General features: G+C 43.3%; 1 protein-coding gene across 1 annotated transcript in view; it reads left to right on the top strand.

Moving 5' to 3' along the window:
* Nucleotides 1-453: 453 nt before the first annotated feature.
* Nucleotides 454-26,045, top strand: part of Ptpn3 (protein tyrosine phosphatase non-receptor type 3) — a 146,822-nt gene continuing 121,230 nt past the window's right edge. The window contains exon 1 of the mRNA XM_070011337.1: nucleotides 454-638. Coding sequence (XP_069867438.1) covers nucleotides 590-638 — 49 coding nt within the window. The 5' untranslated portion in view covers nucleotides 454-589. The remainder of the gene's footprint in view (nucleotides 639-26,045) is intronic.

Genomic DNA, 26,045 nt, shown 5'->3' with positions numbered 1-26,045 from the left:
CGATCCTCAGATCTCAGCCTCCTGAGTGGCTAAGATTACAGCTGTGAGCCATTGCCAACCCAGTGTGACACCACCCTCCTCTTTACCAAACTGCTTTTCAAAAACTGGCATGGGACAATGGGTAAGTTACCCCTGGAAACACATCAGTACTGGCTGGGGACCTTGACATTGTCCTCTCAGTCCTAGCAAGAGCCCACTTCATCAGCAGACATTGTCAGGACACAAAACAAATTTGTTTTCATTGTGAAACAGCCGTCTGCTATGCGACAACAAATTAAGCCCTGGGTGACTATTCCTGTAAAACACGTCCTTGTGCTTAGCACTACTATTATGGGGTGGAGGATAGACGGGGTGAAGAATCAATTAAAACTCTGACACAGCCAAGGGAGCTCAGACCTGTTGCACTGGTTTTCCCCAAAGGAAACTCCTCGTGTTACATTAGATCTCAGAAGGCCATCCAAGCAAGATTTCTGAGACAAGTTCTGAGGTTTGCAAAGCAGACTGGAGTTTTTCTGAAGACTCTTTTTTTTTTTTTAAGTGTTATTTATAGAATTACAGCATCCGGAGTCACAATTAGCCCCACAGCGTCATGGTGGAACAAGAGGAATTAACATCAGGAGGGAATTCTCCAGAAAACTGTGAGTTCTCTTGGGGAAGGAAAAAAAACAACTGGGGGTGGGGAGATTGCTGGGCCCAAACTGAACACCCATGGTGAAGGAAAAGGCTAAGCAGGTGAAATCTGAGGGGTATTAAAACAGAGCTTCCTTGCCATTTATTTTCTGTCAGGCGCTACAAAAACAGTATCGTCCAGCCTTAAGAATGCTTCTGTAGCTTCATGCCAGTGGCTCATGCCTGTCATCCTAACTACTCTGTAGGCTGAGTTCAGGAAGAGTACAATGCCCAGCCAGCCCAGGAAGAGAACATGAGACTCCATCTCAAGCTGGGTGTAATAGTATATGCCTGTCATTTCAGCCACCAGAAGCCTAAAATAGGTGGATCTTCATCCAGGCACAAGTCTAGGCAGGAAGTAAGACCCTGTCTGAAATTAAACAGAGCAAAAAAGCCAAAGGGATAGCTCAGGTACAAAGTACCTGCTTGGCAAGCAAGAAGCACTATGTTCAACCTCCAGTACTACCAATTAAAAAAAAAAAGAAAAATACTTTTAAAGCAAACATCTGTCTTAATCATCTTTCCACCTCATTGCCTGAAGTGACTTTTCTCAATCTGAATAACCAGAAGTGATTTTGTGGCTCAGTGATTTCCTGAAGTGTTGTCTTATAAATGAGCTTCCATGGAAATAAATTGCAAAACTGGATCATGGGAAGTCAAATGAGTTAGGCTGGTCAATGTACTGGGATCAGCTTTTCAGGAAATGATCAGAGAACTAAGCCAATCCCTGATTTTTGCAGGCAAATCAAAGAACTAAAGACAGACAGACAGACAGACAGAGAGCGCAGTGCAACAGGAAGGCAGAGTATAAATGTCAGGTTTTGAAGACATTTCACCAGAAGAGATCAAGGCAGAGAAAGCAAAGAAACCACAGAGTACAAGTAAGGACAAGACAAGGCCTGCAGCTCTTGTGTTCAGCTTTGGTAGGAGCGGGCCATTTTCAGTGCAAATGTTCTCATGGGGCAGGAATCAGGAATCAACTCAGTTAGGGAAGTGTAACTCAAGCAGCTCTGGTCATGAAATCTGCCTGCAGTAGCCTTTCATTTTATGAATTTAAAAGTTGAAAAGGAAGTTTAGATTCCCTCCCCCCCCCCACTTTTAGCTAATGATAAGTTTTTCAAAAAGACTTTGATTCTTTTCTTAAAGCCTCTTTCTCTCCCTCCCTCCCTCTCCCCCCCCCCCCCACCTCTGTATGTGTGTGGGATGAGTGAGGATTGAACTCAGGATCTTGTATGCTAGGCAAGCCCTCTACCTCTATCCCCTGCCCTTATTGCTTAAATCTTTTGAGTTTCCTTCCACTGTAAGGGGGGAAAATGCTTTCGTTTTTAGGGGAAAGAATAATATGTACTTGTGCCAGTTCATGCTTTCCTCATCTCTGTAGAACAGGGGACTCTCAGGGCCACTGAGAGGATCTCAGATTATGTAGGGACCTGGGTGGGAGTCATGAAGTCCTGTGAAGTTATTAGGGGATGTGGGGGGTGGGGGGAGAGACAGACAGTGTGAGACAGAAAGAGACAGAGAGACAGAGACAGAAACAGAGAGAGAGAGAGAGAGAGAGAGAGAGAGAGAGAGAGAGAGAGAGAGAGAGAGAGAGAGAACATGCCAGGCCAAGCTCAGGCCCTGTCCTGCAGCCTGCCCACCTTCCTACTCTCTCCCCTAACTGCATATTCCAAACATACTGAGCTTTCACTTATGACTTCACATGGGAGACAAAAATGTTTCCACTGCATAAAGCAAACAAAAAACTAAATATCACTAAAATACTCCAACTTCTCACTTGACAGAGAGAAGACTTTAACTTCCCCAAAAATTCTTAGGGACAAACCAACAGTAAAAGCCACATGTGTGGGTGACCAGCTCCACTGAACAGCTCTTCCCTTCCCTTTGTGCAAAGGGCTTAGTATGGTTTTCTAGGCTCCATCCCCCCAATTCTCAGATTGCAAATTCTTGCTGTATGCCCCACATATTCCCCCAGGATAAAACTATGATTCTAGAGGGGTCTAGAGTCAACAGCACACATTTATTAAGCATCTTCTTTGTGCAACCTTGGGCCAAGTACTAGAGTTTCAAACTAAAAATTCAAAAACACAATCCCTCCCCTCATTTTATAATTGTATAAAGACAGATTTTCTTCTTTGTACTTTATTGTTGGAACAGAAAAGAAAATAGTTTGGTGGTTCCTCAAACATTGACCATAGATATCACCATAGGAGCCAGCAAGTCCATGCACAGATAAGCAATATCCCCCAAATATATTAATATGTACATATGCATATACTATATGCAGTGTATTAGCTGAAAGGTAGAAACAACCCAAATGTCCACCCAAGAATAAATGGATAAGCCCAAGCATGGTGGTTCATGACTGTAATCCCAATCATGTGGGAGGCAAAGGTAGAATTTCGATATAAGTACAACCCAGAGAAAAAAAAATGTTAGTGAGACTGCATCTCAAAATCAAGCCAGGCAAAGTGGCACACACCTGCAATTGCAGCTGCTCAGTAGGTAGGAATATGGAGGTTGGAAACCAGCTCAGGAATGTTAGTGGGAAAACAAACCTAAAACACAAACAGGATTTAAGGGTGTAGCTCAAGTGGTTAGACACTTTTCAACCTAGAGGGAGGCCCTGAGTTTGCTCTCTAGTAACATACATGCCTGCACACACACACACACACACACACACACACACACACACACACACACACACACACACACACACAGAATGAATGGATAAATTATGATCTATACATACAGTGGAATATTACCAGACTATGAAAGGAAATGAAAGTTTGGTATGTGCTACTGCATGGGTGAATTCTAAGAATATTATTCTAAAAGGAAAAGAAGCCAGTCACCAAATGTCACCAATTGTGTGGTTCCATTTAGAAGTGATCTGCAGAAGAGGCAAATCCATAAGGAACTGAGAGCAGATGGGTAGCTGCCAGGACTCGGGAGGGGAGTGAGAAGTGCCTGGGAACACGGTCTTCTCTTGGGGTGATAAAAATGTCCCGAAATGAGATAGCAACAATAACTGTACAGCACTGTGAATGTATTCAACTGCAATGAATTATTCCTTTTTGGATGGCTAATTTACATGGTGTGGATTTCACCTCACTAACCCAATGAGCAGTCAAGAAGAATGTACCAGCCATAAAATACCTACCCTATTCCATTTCCGTTAAGTCCTGGGTTAGTGGATTCTATATGTTCTTTCCACAAGGCTAGGAGCTCCCCTACTGGTGTCAGCCTCCCCTCAGTACATCCAGGCTCAAACTTAGCTGATCACCATCTTCATGCTTGAGGATCCTCATTGGCCAGGCCACAGCTCCATGAAAAAACCCAGAGTCACAGGAGATTGCAAGAATGAATCCTCCACCAATCCTACCAGCCCACTTCCTGGTTTATCTACTGCTGCTTTAGAGATCTTCCCTTCCCCCCACCTCCCCCCCCTCTCTCTCTCCCCTCTGCCTCTCTCTCTCCCCTTCTCTCTCATTCTCTCTCAAATGAGGTGAAATACAATGTAATTTGCCATCCAAAAGCTTTTGCTAAGGTTGAACATGGAAATAGCCGAACGAAAAATATTAGCCACAATTTTTTAAGTGATTTTCTTTTCTTTTCTTTTCTTTTTTTTTTGTCGGTTGTAGGGCTTGAACTCTGGGCTTGGGCGCTGTCTCTGCACTCTTCAGCTCAAGGCGAGTGCTGTACCGCTTGAGCCACAGTGCCACTTCTGGTTTTCTAGTGGTTTTTATTGGAGATAAGAGTCTCACAGACTTTCCTGCCGAGGCTGGCTTTGAACTGTGATCCTCAGATCTTAGCCTCCTGAGTAGCTAGGATTACAGGTGTGAGCCACCTGCACCCGGCCAGTGATTTTCTTTTTAAACAGCATAAGCCTACCTTTGGTATCCAACATATTTTTTTCTTTTCTTTCCTTCCTTCCTTCCTTCCTTCCTTCCTTCCTTCCTTCCTTCCTTCCTTCATTCCTTCCTTCCTTCCTTCCTTTTTCTTTCTCTTTTTTTGTCAGTCATGGGGCTTGAACTCAGGGCCTGTGTGTTGTCCCTGAGCTTTTCTTTTCAAGGCTAGCACTCTACCACTTTGAGCCATAGCTTTACTTCCCGTTTCTGGTGGTTAATTGGAGATAAGAGTCTCATAGAGGACTTTTCCTTTCCTTCTCAGGCTGTCTTCAAACTATAATCCTCAGATCTCTGAGCCTCCTGAGTAGTTATGATTATAGGTGTGAGCCACTAGCGCCCAGCTCAGATTTTTTTTAAGGTATATTGAACCTACTTCCTCTTCCTGTGAAGATCGCTCAACAAGACTTGTTCTTGCATAAACTCTGTACCAATGAAGCAAGCTGGTTTTGATGAGAGTAAATTGCAATCCAAAAGTAAGTTTAGGAAAGGAGCTATGAGGTAGGCGTGCCAATGCATGTGTGTAATCACAGTACTTGGGAAGCTGAGGCAGGAAGATGGTGAATTTCAGGCTAACCTGGGTGACATAGCAAGATCTTTCACTCCTCCCCCACAAAAAAGAGCTATGATCCAAAGGTAGATTTATTATCTCCATGTCAATTTTGGCCACATTACCACGTCAAGAATACTGCAAAGGGTTGGAGATGTGGCTCAAGTGGTAGAGCACCTGCCTAGTAAACACAAAGCCCTAAGTTTCAACCCTAGTGCTGAACACACACACACACACACACACACACACACACACACACACACACACACACACACACACACACACACACACACACACAAACACACCAGCATCACTTTGTTAATGTAGCCAAGTAGATTCTGTATGAAAAGTAAAAGTCTGTCCAGATGCTAGTGGCTCATATCTGTAATCCTAGCCACTTGGGAGGCTGAGATCTGAGGATCACTGTATGAAGCCAGCCCAAGCAGGAATGTCCATGAAACACTTATCTCCAATAAACTACTCAGTGCCACTGTGGCACTGTGGCTCAAATGGTAGTGTACTAGCCTTGAGCACAAAGAGGCTCAGGGACAGTGCCCAGGCCCTGAGTTCAAACCATAGCACAGGTTTAAAAAAAAAAACAACTGGGGATGGAAAGGTGGCTCAGTGGTAGAGTGCTTGCCTCACATGCGTGAAGCCCTGGGTTTGATTCCTCAGTACCACATAAACAGAAAAAGCCAGAAGTGGTGCTGTGGCTCAAGTGGTAGAGTGCTAGCCTTGAGCTGAAGAACTGAGGGATAGGGCCCAGGCATAGAGTTCAGGTCCCACAACCGACCAAAAACAACAACAACAACAAAAACAAAACAAAGAGTAAGAGTCTGAATAAGGCCAAAATGGAAATTTTGATCTGTCTATGTTCTCTTAAGTACTCAATTCAATGTAACCTATCAGAACCATAGAGAACCTCTCCAGCCGAACTTCCAAGGGCATAGGAAAGAAGTCTTATAGTGGGTGGACCTGCCAGTCAGCTTTTCCTTGTTATTCTGGAGGAAAATCCCAGGCCTGAGGGATTTCCTGATTTAGAACTGAGTAAGAATTTATTTCAAGTGAATACTCAGGTTCTCCACTCCAAACATGACAATGACATTTTCAGGCGAGCTACAGAGGATTTACTTTTATCATACAAAGAAATCATCCAATAAATAAATGCAGGCTCAAGGACAAGGGTTCGCAAAAGGATATAGCAAAAAGGATGTGTGAATCTGGCCTCAGGAGATCCTCAGGGCTGCAGGACAAGCTGGGGAGATTGACAGGGAGACAATCCAGTTTCATATAATGGAATTAATAATTAAAGGTCCCAGCTTCTAAGAACCATACTTTTATATATATTATCTTTCCTCAAGGGAGTGTTATCATCCTCATCTTAAAAATTAGAAAAATTAAAACTGAAGCCTGAAGAGGTTCTGAGACTGACCCAAGGCTACTCAGACCATACTGGCAGAGACAAACTGGAAACAAAGACCTGAGCCAGGCCTACTTGATTGCTGCAGCCCTGCCCGCAGAACCAGAACCGGGCTCCAGGTCCCCTGCAGTGAGACCAAGGTCAAGAGTTCAGTCATCAGCTGACCTTATGCTTGCTCTGGTAAGCCTGCCACCAAAGAGCAGCCGGGTCTACACTCACAACTGAAAGCAAAACTGCTGGGTCTGAAATCTGCATACTAATAGCAGGGGTGATGAAAGGTTAGATGTTTACATTTAACTAGCTAACAACCGGAAATAATTTTTAGAGGGCAGATGGAAAGGTACACAGAGGAAAAACAAAAATAGCAAGGAAACTTTATGATATTGGGGTTGGCAATGATTTCTTGGGTAAGACGCCAAAGGCCTAACCCACACTCATAACAAAAAATAAATAAACTGAAAAGTTTTTATATATGCATTACAACAGAGTAAAAAGGGAATCCAGAGAATGAGACAGTATTCAGCAGACAGAATATAGAATATATAGAGAATTCCTAAAACCCAGTAACAACACAAAAACCCACCTTTAAAACAAATCAAATAGGCAAAGCACTAGAATAAATTATTTTCCCAAATAAGAAATACAAATGGCCCATAAATACATGAAAATATGCACATCATCATTACTCATTAGGGAAATGTAAATCAACCACAATAGGTACCAGGTCCCACTCATTAGGCTGAACATTGTTAAAATAAAAATAAAACAGGAGATTGCATTTAATGACAAGGAAAAAAAAACAGTCTTTAAAAAAAACTACACTGAATGAGGAACTATTTAATGGCTTTGGAGTTTTAGTTCCACAAGATAAAGAGTTCTAGAGATTGCATAATAAAGTGTGTCCTTAAGACTACTCACCTATACATTTTAAAATGGGCAAGTTGGCAATTTTGATGTATGTTTTACTACAATTAGAATCTTGAAGAAGAGGTACTAGAAAGCCAGCTATGACGGCACATGCCTGTAACCCCAGCACTCAGAAGACAGACAGGAAGATCTCAAGTTGGAGGTTAACCTAGACTACATCATGCATACATATATACATATATATGTGTGTGTGTATATATATATATATATATAAATATATATAACTGGAAAGCAAAAATTAATGCTACTAATCCTCCAAACACAGTGGAAAATTCTGAATGGTGGCAAGGATTGAACTCAAGGAAAACAGGGATGAAGAAAATGTCCACTAGAAATTTTCATCAGACACCAGGCTATGAAAGAGATGGGGAAAGGGAAAAGTGATTATTAATAAGTTAAGTGGGGGGCTGGGAAGGTGGCTCAGTGATAGAGCGCTTGCCTTGCATGCATGAGGCCCTGGGTTCAATTCCTCAGCACCACATAAGCAAAAAGAAAAAAGCCGGAAGTGGCGCTGTGGCTCAAGTGGTAGAGTGCTAGCCTTGAGCTGAAGAGCTGAGGGACAGCGCCCAGGCCCAGAGTTCAGGCCCAACGACTGGACCCAAAAAAAAAAAAAAAAAGTTAAGTGGGACACTGTGGGGCAGTGGCTCAGATTCTTGAGCAGGCATCTGTATACCTGAAGAGCTGGTTAAAGCACTGATTGCTCTAGCCAGCCTAGAGTTTCTGATTCCGGTGATTTGCATAAAGACTAAGGATTTGCATTTCCCCAGTGATGTTGGTGCTGCTCCATCTGGCTACCCTTCCACCTCCTTCACCTGTCTGAGAGACACAGCATCTCTCCTAGGGAAGTGCAGAGTATAGATACAAGAAAACGCAAGAGTGGAGGACCAGCAATTTCCATTCCAGGGGACTGGTGCCAGCTTTCCCAAACGCACACACACACACTGATGGAAGACAGCTATCAGGAAAAGTCTATATTCATCATACAGGTAATATCAGACACGTAAGCATTCGAGGAAAGCCAAATCAAAGAATATCAACATCATGAAAGAGAATTGAAAGCCATGAACCAATGGCTCATGCTTGTAATCCTAGCTACCCAGGAGGCTTGAGATCTGAGGATCATGGTTCAACGCCAGCTCCAAGAAAATCTATGAGTCTCTTATCTGGAAATGGAGGTATAGCTCAAAGGTAGAGTGCCAGGCCTTGAGTTAAAGCCCCAACACTAGCACAAGGAAGCAGAAGTAATCAAATGAAATGATGTTAAAATATGCATGATCATCTAAGCCAGACTGTAGAGATGCAGAGATGCACACTGAAGAAAGAATGAGGAAGAGAAAATGAAGAGGAGAAAGAGACAATTATATGCATGTACATGGCTTTTGGATTTAAGTACAATATATAAAAAGTGCACCAATATTGAAAACACAGCTCAGTAAATGTTAAATACCTTTGAAATCACCACCTAGGTCAAAATAAAGAATACACCAGGCCAAGTATGGTGGTGCTCACCTGTAATCCTAGCACTTGGAAGGCTGGAGCAGGGGATCCAGGCCACATGAGGTGACACAAGACACAAGACACACACACGCACACACACACACACACATTTCCAAAAGTTCCCCCATTAATAATCCCCCAAAATTGATCGTATATCCTTGATAGCCTATTTTTTTAATCTGATATCAATGGAATCAGAAATTTGGTACTTTTTTTTATTGTCTGGCTTCTTTTTTTTTTTTTTTTTTTGTCAGTCATGGGGCCTGAACTCTGGGCCTGGGCACTGTCCCTCAGGTCTTCAGCTCAAGGCTAGCTGCTCTACCACTTGAGCCACAGCACCACATCTGGCTTTTTTGGCTTATACAGAGCTAAGGAACCCAACCCAGGACCTCATGCATGCAAGGCAAGCACTCTACCACTGAGTCACCTTCTCAGCCTTGTCTGGCTTCTTATACTCAATGTTTGTCTGAAAAATTCATCTTCCTCATTGTGTGTAGCAGTATTCTGTCCTTTTATCTTTGATGGTAGTATTTCTCTGGTGAATGCCATCGTTTTTCACTCTACTACTAATGGATATATGGATTGTTTTCAGCTTGGCTCTTATAAATGTTGCTGCTAAGAATGTCCATACACATATATTCTGAAGGGTATTCATCTTGAATGAATGCCTGGCACTGTCTGGACCTAAGATTTACTTCAGTTTGGCTTTAATAAATAATGCCAGCTTTCTAAAATGTTTTACCCCACCCATAATGTGTGAGAATTCTAGCTGATCTATATCCAACATTAGATATTATTGTTCTTTGAATTGTAGCTCTTAAATTGATCACTTGGATATCCTTTATGAAGTAACTCTTTATAATCTTTATTTTTATTGAGATCTTTTTTTCCTTAGTGGTTTGTAAGAATTCTTTATATATGGTAGGAACAAGTCATTTGTCATAGGTGTGTATGTGGCTAATATTCTTTACTATTCATTTTATTAAAATCCATTTGGGACTTTTTATATCATATTTTTAAAAATCTTGACTTACCCCCCCCTTCTATCTCCTTCCTTCCTTCATTCGTTTGTTCGTCCTTCCTTCCTTCCTTCCTTCCTTCCTTCCTTCCTTCCTTCCTTCCTCTCTCTTTCTCTCCCTTCCTTCCCTTCCTCTCTCTCTCCCTTTCATTATTTCTTTTTTCTTTCTCTCTATAATGGACAGTGAATTGACTCAACATATACTGAAAGTGTTCTGATAAATGTCTCTACTAATTTGATGTAGAACATTTGTCCTAAGTCAAGTGACTTTACATGAGTAGTACCACTGCACTATTCTGTTCTAGTGCTCTGTTTGTCCCTGGGTCACATTGACTTAATTTCTACAACTTTTTGGCGTGGGGGCAGGCAGAGATGCGTTTCCAGACCCTCATGCTGGCTCAGCTTGCTTGCTTGATGCTCTACCACTTGAGCTACATCTTCAGCCCTGCTTTTATTTGGCTATATTGGAGATGGAATCTCAGACTTTTCTGCCCCAGTTGGCTTCACACTGTAATTCTTTGAATCTCAGCCTCCTGAGTAGTTAGGATTACCAGTGAGCTACCAGTGCCTAGCTACCAAACCTTTATAATACATTCGTCTGTCAGTAGACGTTCTTAGCTCTGTTCTTCTTCAATATTGCCTTCACTATTCAGGGTCTTTTGCTTTCATATAAATTTTAGAATAAGCTTGCAATGTTTCCTAAAAAGAAACCTCAGAGTTTTTATTGTTTGTGTTAAAGTTCTAGATGAAGTCAAGGAAATTAACCTCAAACACTATATTTTCTAGTCCAGAAATAGCATAAATCTATCCTAAATTTATCTTATTCTTTACTTTCCCTTAACAATATTTTGTGACTGTTGGTATACTTTTTTTTTAATTGCTCTTTAGATTTGTCCTTCCATGTTTTGTGACTGATATTATTGTAAATGCTATTTTTATTTATTTTTTTTTGCCAGTCCTGGGGCTTGAACTCAGGGCCTGGGCACTGTCCCTGAGCCTCTTTGTGCTCAATGCTAGCAAATCTACCACTTGAGCCATAGTACCACTTCTGGCCTTTTGTGTTTATGTGGTACTGAGGAATTGAACCCAGGGCCTCATGAATACTAGGCAAGCAATCTATCACTAAGCAATCTATCCAAGCCTGTAAATGCTATTTTTAATTTTTTATAGTTGAGCTGTTTGTGATAATATAATGTGCAGAAGTATATGAGTTTTATTCATCAACTTGGTTGGTACTCATTTCCTTGGTTAAACTTAGGTAAAATTCCTTGCATATGTGTGTATGTTATCTGCGAATAATATTGTTTTCAATAAATATAGCTTTTGGAAAACTAGCTTTATGCTCTATAATATACTAAATATTAATATTACATCACAATTTTAATATTATATTATTAATATACTAAATAGTAATATTCATAATATGGTTGTATAATAAAATTTACCAAATTTTAAGTATAGGATTAATAAATTTGGGCAAACAATCATATATAACCATCCCCAATATTATGCTACAGAATAGTTCAATCTCCCAATAAGGGTTGAGAAAAAAGTTCTATGGTGGCTCCTTCCTGTATGCTAAGAAAAAGCTCAAGCTCACTAGCAAGAAGCTGAAGAATATATATGGCTGGTTTCCATGGAAGAGGGAGATGAAGTCATTGTGGAGTGCCTTCAATCCTGGTAGCCTCTGAAATAAATGGAGGACCCTCATGTCCATGCCACTGCCTGGCCCCAACTCCAGAGCGTCCAACAGACTCGAGCCTTGATGGAGCTTAGGCACTGGGTACCTTTTAATAGCCCCACAAGCAGCTGCTCCAGACAACCAAGACTGCTTAATAGCCCCACAAGCAGATGCTCCAGACAACCACTGGGCTTAGAGGAGGGAACTTTTGCCAGGGGAGGGTAAACCTGGGAAAACTCTTATAGCAATTGTCACAAAAGGAAATTATTTCAAACTAAACTCTACCGCATTCTCTGACTCTTGTCCAGAAAAGATTCTTATTGCTGCCCACATGTACATACAATTTTGCACGACTCTACTGGTTATATCAAAGCCATTTTGCTCTTACTTTCTTGGTTATCAATTATTATAAACATCATGCTTGTAACCCTATACAGGGAAGCAGCTAAAAGTTTTCTCAGCCCCAGAGTAGGCTCAAACAAAACAAAACAAAAATCTCAGAGCCAGGCATGGTGACTCATGCCTGTAATACTAGCTACTTGGGAGGCTGAGACCTGAGGATTATGGTTCAAAGCCAGCTGGGCAGGAAAGTCCATGAGACTTTTATCTCCAATTAACTACCAGAAAACCATAAGTAGAGCTGTGGCTCAAGTGGTAGAGTGTTGCCTTGAGCAGAAAAGCTCAGACCCTGAGTTGAAGCCTCAAAACCGACAAAAATAATCTCGTGTTTTATATACAAGCCGTAGGCTCAAGAAAATGCTTTCACATATTTGAGCAACAAAATAGGCATTCTAGAGGTGGGCATCTATGGATCACATCTGTAATCTTAGTTACTCAAGAGGCTGAGATCTGAGGATGGAGGTTTGAAGCCAGTCTAAGCAAAAAAAGTCCATGAGACTCTTATCTCCAATTATCCACCAAAAAGCCAAAAGCTGAGGTATGGTTCAAGTGGTAGAACACTATCACTGAGGAGAAATACTAACACTAACGGATGGCACCCAGGCCCTGAAATCAGGCCCTAACACTGGCACATTCAAAGCACCTGGGCTTTCTTAGGCTCTCAGTGGATGGTAAATGTTTCTATCACTGGAGCACATAGGGCTGAAAGAATAGTGCTCTTGGGCAGGAAATAGAGACTGCCAGAGGGTTGGTAGAGGGAGGAAGGAGGCTCATTCCTACTCAGCACCAAGAACTCAGGTGCCCCAGGAGAGTGGCTTGCAGAAAACCACTAAGAATGTGTATGTATGGGTACGCATATGCCAGGGGGAACTGCCCACATATGAGCATATCAGGGGGCGGGATTTGTGAGGGAGGGGGGTTAACTGTTTCCATAACAACACAGTAACAACCATAAGGGCCATAGAGAATGGAATGTACAGACCAGTTGAGCACACTCGTTTGTTACCTCTCCTGGAGTCTGAAAGGCCAGGCTGACTCCAAGAAGGGTAGGGAAGATCACAGAAAGTCATGCCAGGCCCAGCGAGGGGAGAAAAGCACCCCCTCTGTCCAGTAGGGTAAGAGTATTGGGCCATTTTGTGTGAATGTAAACAAAAATCATGACACAAATCTATGGTGAGGCACCATTCTGGGCAACTTAATAAACTTAATGAAGCTCTTCAGAGCTAGGCATTGATGGCTCATGCCATCCTATTCAGGAAGCTGAGATCTGAGGATCATGGTTTGAAGCCAGCCTGAGCAGGAAAGTCCATGAAACTCTTAACTCCAATGAACCACCAAAAATCAAGAAGTGGATCTGTGACTCTGGTGGTAGAGTGCCAATGTTGAGTGGGAAAAGCTAAGGGACAGTACCCAGGCCGTAAGTTCAAGGTCCAGTATGAGCACAAAATAAATAAAATAAGTAAATAAATGCTATTGTAGCTTCCAACCAATCCTATGAAGTAATTATTATTACTATTATTCTTATTCCATTTTACAGATGGGGAATCTAAGGTTACCCTGTCAACTACAGAGTCAGAACCCCAAACCTAGACACCATACTTGTTCTTAGCCATCACTATACCCAAGCACAGAAAGAGGGGCATATTAGTTATCGTTAATTTTTTGTGTGCTTGAACTCAGGGCCTAGACACTGTCCCTGAGCTTTACTGCTTAATGATAACCATTCAATGCTTAAGGCTCTACCTCTTTGAGCCCCACCCCCATTTCCATCTCCTTTTTTAGCAGTTAATTAGAGATAATAGTCTCATAGAATTTTCTGCCTGGGCTGGCTTTGAACCGTGATTCTTGGAGCTCAGCCTCCTGAGTAGCTAGGATTATAGATGTGAGCCACTGGCACCTGGAAGTTATAGTTAATTTTGCATGGTCTTCAAAGGGATAACCTCCCATAACTTGCTGAGCTATTCCCTTTAGTGTTTTACACTCTCAGCTGAAATCAACCTTTTCCTGCATGAAACATTTCACAACGGTGAATTTGTAAACTTTTAGAGTTGTCTCCTTTATGATTTGATCCTGGAGGATAAATGACTTTAGAACTGTCATTATCTATTGTGGAGGTTGCCAAATACACTACACCAGTTTACAGTGTCACTAGTGGGGTATGAGTTCACCATTTTTGCCACCACCTCACCCAGCATAGGTGGAATTATCTTCATACTTAATATACATTTCTACATTTTTAAAATTTGCTAACTCTAAGGTTGGTAACATGTGGCATCAGGCTTACTGATCAGCTAGGATTCTCTGTTTCAATACTAAAATTCCAGTCCCTGGATTCACAAATAAGAAGAACAGGGGACTGGGAAGGTGGCTCAGTGGTAGAGTGTTTGCCTTGCATGCCTGAGGCCCTGGGTTCGATTCCTCAGCACCACCTCAGCAAAAAGAAAAAAGCCGGAAGTGGCGCTGTGGCTCAAGTGGTAGAGTGCTAGCCTTGAGCTGAAGAGCTGAGGGACAGCGCCCAGGCCCAGAGTTCAGGCCCCACGACTGGACTCAAAAAAAAAATTATGGGCTGGGAAGGTGGCTCAGTGGTAGAGCACTTGCCTTGCATGCATAAGGCCCTGGGTTCGATTCCTCAGCACCACATAAGCAAAAAGAAAAAAGCCGGATGTGGCGCTGTGGCTCAAGTGGTAGAGCACTAGCCTTGAGCTGAAGAGCTGAGGGACAGTGCCCAGGCCCAGAGTTCAGGCCCCATGACCCGATCCCCCCCCAAAAAAAAGAAGAAGAAGAGCAGGGACTTAGAGGAGAGGAAATGAATTTTATGAATTTTCCAGGCAAAAAGTAAGGACTTCAGTGATCTACTATTTCAAAGGCTGCCCCCAAGATGGGAGGCAGGGTTTTGAAGGGAAAGCTTAGAGTCTGGGCCAGATGTTACCAGCCAGGTGGTGGCCTTGGGCTGGTGTTAAGTCTCCAAAGCTATATGTCTTGTTGTCCAGGATGTTCTCTTCCATCTTGTGTTCAGGAAGATAACAAGAGGTCTGGACAATCTTTTCTGGAGATGAAAAGACATTCTTGAGTTCTCTTGCATGGGAAAATGGGAGGAGAGAAAAGACAAGGAAAATGACAGAAGAGAAAATAAAATAAAAAGGAAAAGGCAAAAAAAGAAAAAAAGAAAGTCTGTTTAAAACTTCTTAATTTTTTTTTTGGTGCTGGTACTTATGGCTTTAACTCAAAGCCTATCTCCTAGCATTTTTGCTCAAGTCTGGCCCTCTATCCCTTGAGCCACAGCTCCATTTCTGGCTTTTGGGTGGTTAATTGGAGATATGAGTCTCATAGACTTTCCTGCCTGGGCTGGCTTTGAACCTTGATCCTCAGACCTCAGCCTTCTGAATGACTAGGATTACAGGTGTGAGCCACCAGCATGAGCACCTGGCTGTTTAAAATAAGAAAGGAAAGGGAAAGAAAGGGAAGGGAAGGGAAGGGAAGGGAAGGGAAGGAAAGGGAAGGAAAGGAAAGGAAAGGAAAGGAAAGGAAAGGAAAGGAAAGGAAAGGAAAGGAAAGGAAAGGAAAGGAAAGGAAAGGAAAGGAAAGGAAAGGAAAGGAAAGGAAAGGAAAGGAAAGGAAAGGAAAGGAAAGGAAAGGAAAGGAAAGGAAAGGAAAGGAAAGGAAAGGAAAGGAAAGGGGAAAGAAAGGGAAGGGAGAGAGAAAGAAATATGAAAAAATAAGGAAGGAAGGAAGGAAGGAAGGAAGGAAGGAAGGGAGGGAGGGAGGAAGGGAAGAAAGGAGAAAGAAGGAAAGCAAGAAGGAGAAAGAAGGAAAGAAGGAAGGAAGGAAAGACCTCAGGAGTCTAGGATCTGGAGAAATGGAGATCCAAAACCAGCATTAAAAAATAAATAAAAATAATCTTGCATAAAGCAGGATGGCCAGTAAAGTGAGTTTGTTATTGGACTTAAACAGTCGTGAACATATTCAGGTCTCTGAATCCATTACATTTTTATTCACCAAGTCAGCTCACCTAAAGTTGAACATTCATCCTGCGTCAGGTCAGTCTCTGGACTTCCAAACTATCTGGAAGTTTGGAGGTGAGGCCCCCACTTCTGGTCCCACTGCAGCAAATGCTGAATGCTATAAGCTATTGGCTAGGTTTTCTTTCCTGATTTCATGAAAGCAGAAGGATGCGAAAGCCAGACTAGCTGTCCTCCAGTAGATCTTAGTCTATTTCATTTAGAAAGACCTGGAGAGCTTGTTAAAATGAAGACCCATCCAGCTGGTTAGGGAATCGAGGATACAGTCTGGTGTCTAACACACTTCCAGATGCTGCTGATGCTCTTGCTCCCTGGACCATCATTTACATGCAAAGAGCCTAAAACGACTCCTTTATTCCTTAGACAAGTCAGATGGCAAAGCCCAGGGACTCACACCAGAACTCCTTTATCTTACCTCTGCCATGGACCTTGGTCTAGCCAAGCCCTCTCTGAGACTCTCCATCTATAGATGGAAAGAATAAATCTCCAATACTCTCAGAGTCTCTTCAAGGGTTTTCATTTCCATCATGGAATTATTTCACCATTCATATTATTTCCACACAATATTCATTCAAGAAACAATACTTGAGCTCCAAGGATGGACGCAAGTCCCTGTTTAATACTGAATATAAGGATCAACCGGTTAAACCTAGTCCCTGCTTTTGTGGGAACTCAAGGGAGGAGCAAATTAGAGGAGTGGTTGAATCAATATTTTCATAGGAAAGCTCAAGATGTTGTGGAAGGAAACAGAAAAATGACTGTCACCCAGATTAGTAGGGACTGAAGGGACTTTTCCAAAGAGTAGCTCCTATGCTGTGATAGGAGGGATGAGAGATGCATTGAGGCAAACCTGGGCAAAGAAAGTAGGAACCACATGGCAGACAGAGGGAAAGGCATCACAGAGGACCCTGAGTAAGAAAGAGCATGGGGCTCAGAAGAAACTGAGGGAGCTTCCTGACCTCAGAAGAGAACGAGGAAGAAGACTGATATGGAAGGTCTTGGGGGTTGAATGCCTCCTGTGCACAGGAGGACATTTCTCTGATGGGAGGAGACACCGGAATTTAGGAAGATCAATTCTGCTACTGTACAGATGTTAGAAGGACTGAGATTGAAGCAGGCCTTGATAAAAAGGGGACCAGAGTAGCAGTAGTGGGAAGTGAGAGAAATGAATGAAACAGGACACAAATGGGAGGAACAAACAGGTTAGATAAGGAAAAACATACATAGAAACATGCTTTGTCTTAGTGACTTTCTTTTCTGCTCATGGGACTGTGGGTCTTCTAGTTCAACCAGACTTCGCCCTAGGCTACAGGTCAAGTTCAGGTCTGTTCCACATTGCCTCCCAGTGTCCATACTGAGGGATATACACCTCAGGGATCTACTGGGGTATCTGCACCTGCTCTTCTCACCGCAGATAGCAGGAGCTCAAGGAGAGGAAGAGATTCCCCCAGCATGGAGCCACCAGAGTCTCCATTCAGAACATCCATCTGGACAGTCCCTTTTTCAAAGCAAGACCAATAGACAAGCTCAGAGTCAAAGTAGTACAGTCAAAGGATACTCTGCCCCCAAGGGAGAATGAGTATTTGGTCAACAGAAATAAGGAACTAAGCCTAGTTACCAGGGACACCCATTGAGAAAAAGAACTTCAGAGCATGTTGAGTGGCAGGGCCTCTGAGATGTGCCAGTACAGGTGTCAAAGAGGCAGCCAGATACATGGTCCCCAGGGAACAGAGAGGAGGGACTCCAGATGTGAGTCATGAGTATGGGGTGGGTCAGGAGAAGAGATGAGCTCATCCAGGAAGAATTTACAGAGTTAGAAATGAAGCCAGCCTAGCAAGGTACATTTGAAATTTCAGGAACAATTCTTGGAAGTAACACCTGCAGAGGAGACTGAGGATATTGTCCCTGCAAGGCAAATGACAGAGTATTTCAAGAAGGAGAAAATGACAAGAGGTTGTGGGTCTTTATTGTGTTTCAGCCTTACCAGTACCCAGAGTTTGAACTCAAGGCCTCCTACTCTCGCTTGGGCTTTCTTGCTTATATCTGGAGTAATACTATTTGAGCATATTTCCAAGTACTGCTTTTGGTTAGCTAATGGGTGATAGAGTCTCATGGGCTTTTCTGCCCAGGCTGGCGTTGACTTGCAATCCTCTGATCTTAGCCACTTCAACAGCTAGGATTAGGGATGCCACCAGAGTTTGAAATATTAAAAAAAAAAGAGTTTAGAGAGTTTAGAGATCAGTTTAAATAGCATGGAATGACCAAAAGCTAGAGGGTTGCTCACTTGTACAGCACTTGCATAGCATGTGCTTCAATCTCAAGCAACACACACAAAACAGACAGACAGACAGACAGACAGACAGACAGACACACACACACACACACACACACACACACACACACACACACACACACAAAGAGCTAGGTTTTAAGACAGAAAAGCTACAAACTTCTTCAAAGAAGCTCAACAGCAACCTGCCTTAACCCTATAACAAGACATAAGAATCCCACACTCGGGCTGGGAAGGTGGCTCAGTGGTAGAGCGCTTGCCTTGCATGCTCGAGGCCCTGGGTTCGATTCCTTAGCACCACATAAGCAAAAAGAAAAAAGCCGGATGTGGCGCTGTGGCTTAAGTGGTAGAGCACTAGCCTTGAGCTGAAGAGCTGAGGGACAGTGCCCAGGCCCAGAGTTCAGGCCCCACGACCGGACCCAAAAAAAAAAAAAAGAATCCCACACTCCTCTCAAACTCAATTCAAGCAGACTTTTATTGAAGTAAAACATACCTAGAGAAAACTATGCAGACAAATCCTAAGTGCACCTACCTTTACAGCTCCATGAATTCCACAGGGGAGCTATACAACCAACAACCCAGGTAGCACCCCAAAAACCGTTGATTTGCCCCCTTCTGGCTACTAACCTTCCCTCTGCCCTCCAGTTTTTGCAAAGACCCCTGCACACTGTGAACCGAAATCCCTAGTCCCAAACTAAGAGCTTCCTCCATGCCCTCTATGCTTCTGCAGATTGCTATGTCTTCTCATTTATTCACTCATTCTTAACCATCTGGTCATTAACCAGACAATAAACTTGAGAAGAGGACCCATCTGGTACATGCTCTACTAGGGGGTGACAGGGAAAAGATATAGAGGTGAGCAACACCAGGGTCTCATGCTTAAAAGACAGACATATCCACAGGCAATTGACATCCAACATGATAACCATGATAATGGAAGAAGTGCTTTGTGGGAGGGATGGAGGGTGGCAGGTCTGTGCACTCAGGAACAAGAACTTAGAAAAAGAACAGAAATTGTATTGGCAGGACCAATCAGATTCCACATCTTTGTTGGGATGGAACAGGAGTGGCTTTTTCTTTACAACATTAAGGGCTGGTGTTGATGCACTGGTGGCTTTGGGCTTAGTTGAGGTGTAAGAAGCCTCCCCGCGCTTTGGAGTTCTCATCCTAACAAACCAGATCACTGGCAGTGTCATAGCTAAACAGTAGAGGGCGCCAAGGGACTGATGCTTACTGAAAGGCCCCAATGAAACAGGTGAAAGTTTCTGAAAGACCAGGAAACAGATGGAGCACAGATAGGGAAAGGAATCTGCTCAGGATCCCACAGCTCCTCAGGAGCAGGCCAGCATGTTTCACCAGGCCGGTAACACTCTCAATTCATATAATTTAGGATGTTCCCAGAACAATTTTTGTGTTTTTCTTTTTATTAGGAGAAAGGGGGAAGCCATGCTATGGAGGTATATTTCTGTATAAATGTCCTTCAAATGCAATCTAACGTTGGACTGAGCCAGGTATTGGTGGGTCATGTCTGTAATCCTAGCTACTCAGGAGGCTGTGATCTGAGGATCATGGTTCCAAGCCAACCCAGGCAAGGAAAATCTGTGTGACTCTTATCTCTACGAAACTACCAAAAATGCCAGAAGTGGAGCTATGGCTCAAGTGGTAGAACATGAGCCTTGAGCAAAAAGAAGCTCAGGGACAGCACCCAGGCCCTGAGTTCAATTCCCAAGACTGACACACAGAAAGAAAGAAAGAAAGAAAGAAAGAAGAAAGAAAGAAAGAAAGAAAGAAAGAAAGAAAGAAAGAAAGAAAGAAAGAAAGAAAGAAGCAAAGCAAAAATCTTTGGACTGTACATGCCCTTTCTTCCCTAATCTGAAATGGGCATTGTATTTCCTGGGGAAAGCATGGTGGTTCACAGCATGGAAGACCTCTCCAGTAGGATTTAACTTGTGCCTTTTCTTGGGATGATGGCAGATGCATTATGTCTCTCATTCCCAACCTGTAAAGGCAGGCGGTGTTCACACACCTGCTGTCAGACTTTGAGCTGTAGTGAGTTAAGGCAAATGTGCTCCCAGACAGTTCCTGGCAAGGTGCAATGGCTCTGGCAAGGAGAGTTTCTGTTCGCAAGCTGCCTAACAACCCTGGCCGGCTGGCCACCCTGTGCTGTGTTGCACCTGCATGGAGGAGGGGCTCAATGTACATTCCCAGCCCTTACAACCAGCAGGTTTGCCTCCATCCTAGATCTGCCGTATTGTTTATAGGCTGTGTAATAGATGACATAGTCCCGTCTCTGCCCTGGGCCACCATTATCTCATTCCTTAAAGAGGTAAAGGTCTAACAGAGTGGCTCAAATGGAAGAGTGCCTGTCTAGCACAAGGCCCTGTGTTCAAACTTTAGCACTTCCCCTCCCCCCCCAAAAGGATAAGAGATAGCACTCAAAGAGAGGTGATCAGATCATTTCTACCACTTCTATATGCAGCAAAAACTCCTTTTAAACTACAAGTATTCTTGGTTGTCCTGCTATGACTGAGAGACACTGCTTGGTCCTGGAGAGAAAGAGATGATCAGCCTAAGCTATCTACCTGAGCAGCTCACAGCTGAGTGCTCTACCTAGCCTAGTGATCATGTAAATGTCAAAGACCTTGATGACAACACAAGGAGCACTAGTTAGGAGTTTCCAGAAAGTCTTACTAGAGAACGTGAAATCTTGTTGGCTTTTGAAGAGTGAATAGGACATTGCCAGATTCCTCTTCCTCTGAGTTAATGGACATAGTTTACAGAATCAGTGGTATAAATCATTTAGAGATTTTTTTTTCTTTTGTTGTCATCATAGTTACCAGGCCTATGGCTCCAAGACTCCCTCTTTCCTTTGAGACATCCCTGTGGAGAGAGGCAGGTAGTCCTTCCCAGGAAGGAGGTGAATTTAGGACTGGTTTAGAAAGAAAGCAAGCCCAAATGAGGACAACTGGAAAAGAGTTGGAGGCACCTGGCCCACACAGATCACCTGGAGGTGAGATAGTAACGAGCCCTTGCCCAGGGGAGCGTCGCATGGCTCAAGACCTGTGTCTGCTTCTCAGCAGCGTTGTCATGACAACCCCATCTCTAGTCCATCACCAAGGTATCTCACCGGACCCTTCCACTCACATCCTTATCCATCTGTCTCTGCCCCCAAGTTGGTTTCGTTCTTTCTCTTTCTGCCCACTCCACATTCTGAGTCTTTTGCTGCCTGCCACCTCGGGCAGAGTGAGTGGTACCCTGGCACTTCCAACATCCCCCTCCCCCTCAAGAATCTCCCATCTCTTCATTGTGCTCCAGGCATTCAGCTTCCCTCCCTGAGGGTGGGGTGATGGTAGATGGATATTTTCTGTCCCCAGCTGTATCCACAGAGCCTGGGAGAAGCTCACTCAGTAAATGTTTGCTGAATTGAATTGAACTGAACTGAACTGAGTCTGGATCAATGTTTTTATTTTCCTATCTTGGCAAGGAATCAGAGGGCACACTCAAAAAAAAAAAGTATTGCAGAGTGTTTCATGAAGGGAATTACTTCAGAGAGAAAGGATTGGAATGACAGGAAATAGAAATATTAGAGCACCTGAGTCTGGAAGCCAGGAGAAACTGTTTCTTCTCCCAGGCCAAAGGAGGTAAAGGAAGGGAGCGAGGGAAACACTTAGCAAGCTGTGGCTGGAGAGAGGGACAGCCTGACGGTGTAGAGCCACTGCCAAACCACAGCCTAAGCAGGAAGGCTTCCAAGAACCCATCCTACCCTCTCCCTCCTCCTGCCCATTTCCTGCTGTTGCCTCTAAAGGGCTGGAGAGACACATACAGTACTGGTCACAGAAGGCAGTTCCCCTGGGCACACAGCAGACTGAAGAAAAGAACCTGTGTAGATGGGCAAACAAGGAATGTCCCACACAAGTGGCTTTTCCCCCAAACAGGATCTACATGGTACTGATTTCAGGATCATTAGGTGCTAAATTTAAAAGCAGATTCTGAGACCCTTGCTCCTAAATTAAAACATATTTCTGTAGAGCCCAGGACTCTAAAGCATTTGCTCCCAAATGATTGTAATTCACATGGAGTTTTGAGAACTACTTTTTGCTGTGATTGTTGTTGGCAGTGAGGCTTAAACTCAGTGCCTGGGAGCTGTCCCTGAGCTTTTTTTTTTCTGCTCAAGGCTAGCACTCTACCCCTTCAAGCCACAGCTCCATGTCTGGTTTTTTAGGTGGTTAACTGGAGATAAGAGTCTCGTGGCCTTTCCTTTCCTTCATAAGCTGCCACAATTCTCAGATTTCAGCCTCCTGAGTAAGCAAGGATGACTGGTGTACCTGGCAAGAACTATTTTTTTAAGTGGTGCACTAGGGAAGGCAGCCTGGGATCTCTGGGAAATAGGGAAATGTGGGAATTCTGAGCTAGGTGACTTCATCATTTGAACCTATAGAATGGTGCTGTGGATGGGGCCTGCTGAGGTTGGTTCCTATCTATGATTTCCAAAGGACAAGGACCTTTGTTCATCCTTTCATGCGATATCCCTGGGTATGTACCTATGTTCAGCTCCTTACATGGAGCTCCTTTAGAAGGATCTAGCAACACCAAAGTAAATAAATATGTTTGCTTAGGAAGAGATGGATCCTTCCACCTTTTTTTTTTTTTGCCAGTCGTAGGACTTGAACTCAGGGCCTGAGCACTGTCCTTGAGCTCTTTTGCTTAAGGCTAGCATTCTACAACTTGAGCCACAGCGCCACTTCTGGCTTTTTTGTGTATATGGTACTGAGGAATTGAACCCAGAGCTTCATGCATGTTAGGCAAGTACTCTACCACTAGGCCATATTCCCAGTCCCTCCTTCCACCTACTTCTGATGGAAAACAAATTGCAATGCAAAGAACTTACGTACAGAGAGGAGGGAAGAAGTAGAGCCAATAACATAGGCTACATAATCTACCATGCTCACTGTTGGAAGAGTCTCAGGATACTGGGGTACTATGCAGAAAGGAGGACACTAGCTCAAGAGAAATTCCACAAGGCAAAAATTTCACTTCTGCAGAAAGGCATGCTACTAACAGGAAGCCAAGTAAGTAAGCACACAAGGTGAGCAATCTATCCAAGTTTTACCCATAACACATTACTACCCCTGGTTCTGGTCAGAACTTAGGTTCACAATCTTCTCCATTGGCTAGTTTGAAGGGTTTAAAAGTTTATCCAAGAGCCAGGCATCTGTGGCTCACGCCTGTAATCTTAGCTACTCAGGAGGCAGAGATCTGAGGATATCAGTTCAAAGCCAACCCAGGCAGAAAAGTCCATGAGACTCCTATCTCCAGTTAACCACCAGAAAATTAGAAATGGCTCTGTGGCTCAAGTGGCAGAACTCTCACCTTGAGCTTAAGAGAACAGGAACAGCACCCAAGCCCAGGTTTCACAACTGGAAAAAAAATAAAATAAAAAGAAGTTTATCCAAGCAATCTACCAAAACTAGAAAATCTTGCCACACAGAAACTTATAGGAAAACAAGAGATGTGGTTTAACTAAAATAGCTTCCTTTGTAAAATGATGGCCACCCTTAAAATGGAAGTGCTTATGTCAAGCAACCACTTCACTCAAAAAGATTCCAATTCCTACAGTCCTTTTAGGAGCAGGTACCAGAGATTCCCAGTGATTTTCTTCTCCTAGAAATCAAGGTCTTCTCTGTGTTCCCTGAACTTTTTTTTTTTTTTTGGGGGGGGTCCGGTTGTGGGGCCTGAACTCTGAGCCTGGGCACTGTCCCTCAGCTCTTCAGCTCAAGGCTAGTGCTCTATCACTTGAGCCACAGCGCCACTTCCAGCTTTTTTCCTTTTTTGCTGTGGTGCTGAGGAATTGAACCCAGGGCCTCAGGCATGCAAGGCAAGCGCTCTACCACTGAGCCACCTTCCCAGCTTATGGCATATAGTTTTGCTAGTCACTTTCTGCCGAATGAATGAATGATTGTCCTTTGCTGCTTTTTCTGCACATTCTCACTTCCTTATCAGCATCTGATTAGATAAATTTAGGACTATCAAATGTGATACAAAGAAGCTTAATCTCTATCTAGCATTGAAAGTTTTCAAGCAGAGGTGCCAGCTTGTTCACTGCTGTGCTTTAGTAACTTCAGCACATTTCTAATATTTGGAGAGATGAAATGGGGCCAGGATCCACAGCTGCCAGTACTCAGTTGGCAGGGTATTTTCAGTACTCAGTTGGGAGGGTATTTTCAGGCGGCCAGGAGGATGTCCAGAAGTAGAAAGTGGAGCTTGTGAAAGATATTGTGAGAGTTGAATGAAAAGATCATGCCATATTCTTAGATGGCAAAAGGGAGAGCGGCCTTAGGACCTGGAGCCCACTCTTGGCATCTGACAGACAATGACTAAGAGACAATTGTGTGGGCTAGAGTTTATCTGATAGGAACTTCTTGAGTTTGAAGTGTTTGTGGGACATCAGCTAGAGCATTGTAGTGAGTACAAAAATATCAGACATGGCTGGATATCAGTGACTCATACCTGTAATCCTAGCAACTCAAGAAGCTGAAATCTGAGGATTGCAATTAAAGCTAGCCCAGGCAGGAAAGACTGTGAGACTCTTATCTCCAATTAACTACCAAAAAAGGTAGAAGCAGAGCTGTGGCTCAAGTGGTAAAGTGCTAGCCTTGAGCACAAAAGCTTAGGAGTTCAAGCCCTAGAAGTGGCACGTGTGTGTGTGTGCACGCGCACGCATGCACACACACACACACATTTAGAAGTGGCCCTTAGAAGAGATTTCTCATTACTATCTTCATCAAGTCATTTATATCAAGTATATTTAATTATGATGTTTACTCAGCAAACTCTTCTAAACCTGTTGGATAACCCCAACTAATGATCAAGCAAGTAGTTTGTAAGTTGTTTGGGGTTCATATGTCACACATAAGCTCTGCTACTGTGGTTTGAATTCAGGGCTTTGTGCTTTCACTTGACTATGTCAATTATACTTGGCACTCTTCATTTCTGGCTTTTTTGCAACTTAATTGCAGATTTCTGTGTCTGGGCTGGTTTTTAAACTGAGATACTCAGATCTCAGCTAGGATGATAGGCATATACTACTGATACTGAGCTAAAAGTATTTGTTTTTCTGAAGTAAGCAAGAAAAATTATGTTGTAGCTAAGAAGTCCTTTGTCAAAAAGTCTTCTAGAATTCTGATTGCTAGCCTGATAACCAATGATTGGATTGATAGAAAAGAATACAGGCAGATAAAGAGACACGTCCCGCTGTGTCCCCAAAAGAGGTATAATCAGTCTGTGCTTGAATAGCATGATGAACTCTCCATTTCTCTCCCGTGTGAAAGGACTCAGTACCTCTCCCCTTGCTCTCCATACCTGACATTCTCTGAGTTGTGCTGTCAGAAGTTCTCTAGGTAAAGGGTGCAGCTTTATGCAGGTGTTATCTACCTGCATTGCCGAGTAAGTTAATTCTCAACCAGCTCTGGGGCCGTATCATCTCCCTATATATGCAGGACTGCAAGAATCAAAGTCAATATAATCTCTCACAGAAATGGCCCGCTTGGGCTCACGGTTTTGATTTCATCACCATGTAGAATGCTAAATAGTCTCAGCCAGAGGAAGCAGCCCCAACCTTTCAGCCACAGTGGTGGTATTTTATCCTCACACTACAGGCCTTCCTCACT

Source organism: Dipodomys merriami, unplaced genomic scaffold (assembly GCF_024711535.1).
Source record: "Dipodomys merriami isolate MVZ:Mamm:240054 unplaced genomic scaffold, mDipMer1.0.p SCAF_11, whole genome shotgun sequence".
NCBI classification, from domain to species: domain Eukaryota; kingdom Metazoa; phylum Chordata; class Mammalia; order Rodentia; family Heteromyidae; genus Dipodomys; species Dipodomys merriami.
The sequence above is the reverse complement of the archived record's forward strand: the minus strand, read 5'-3'. Positions and strand labels throughout refer to the sequence as shown.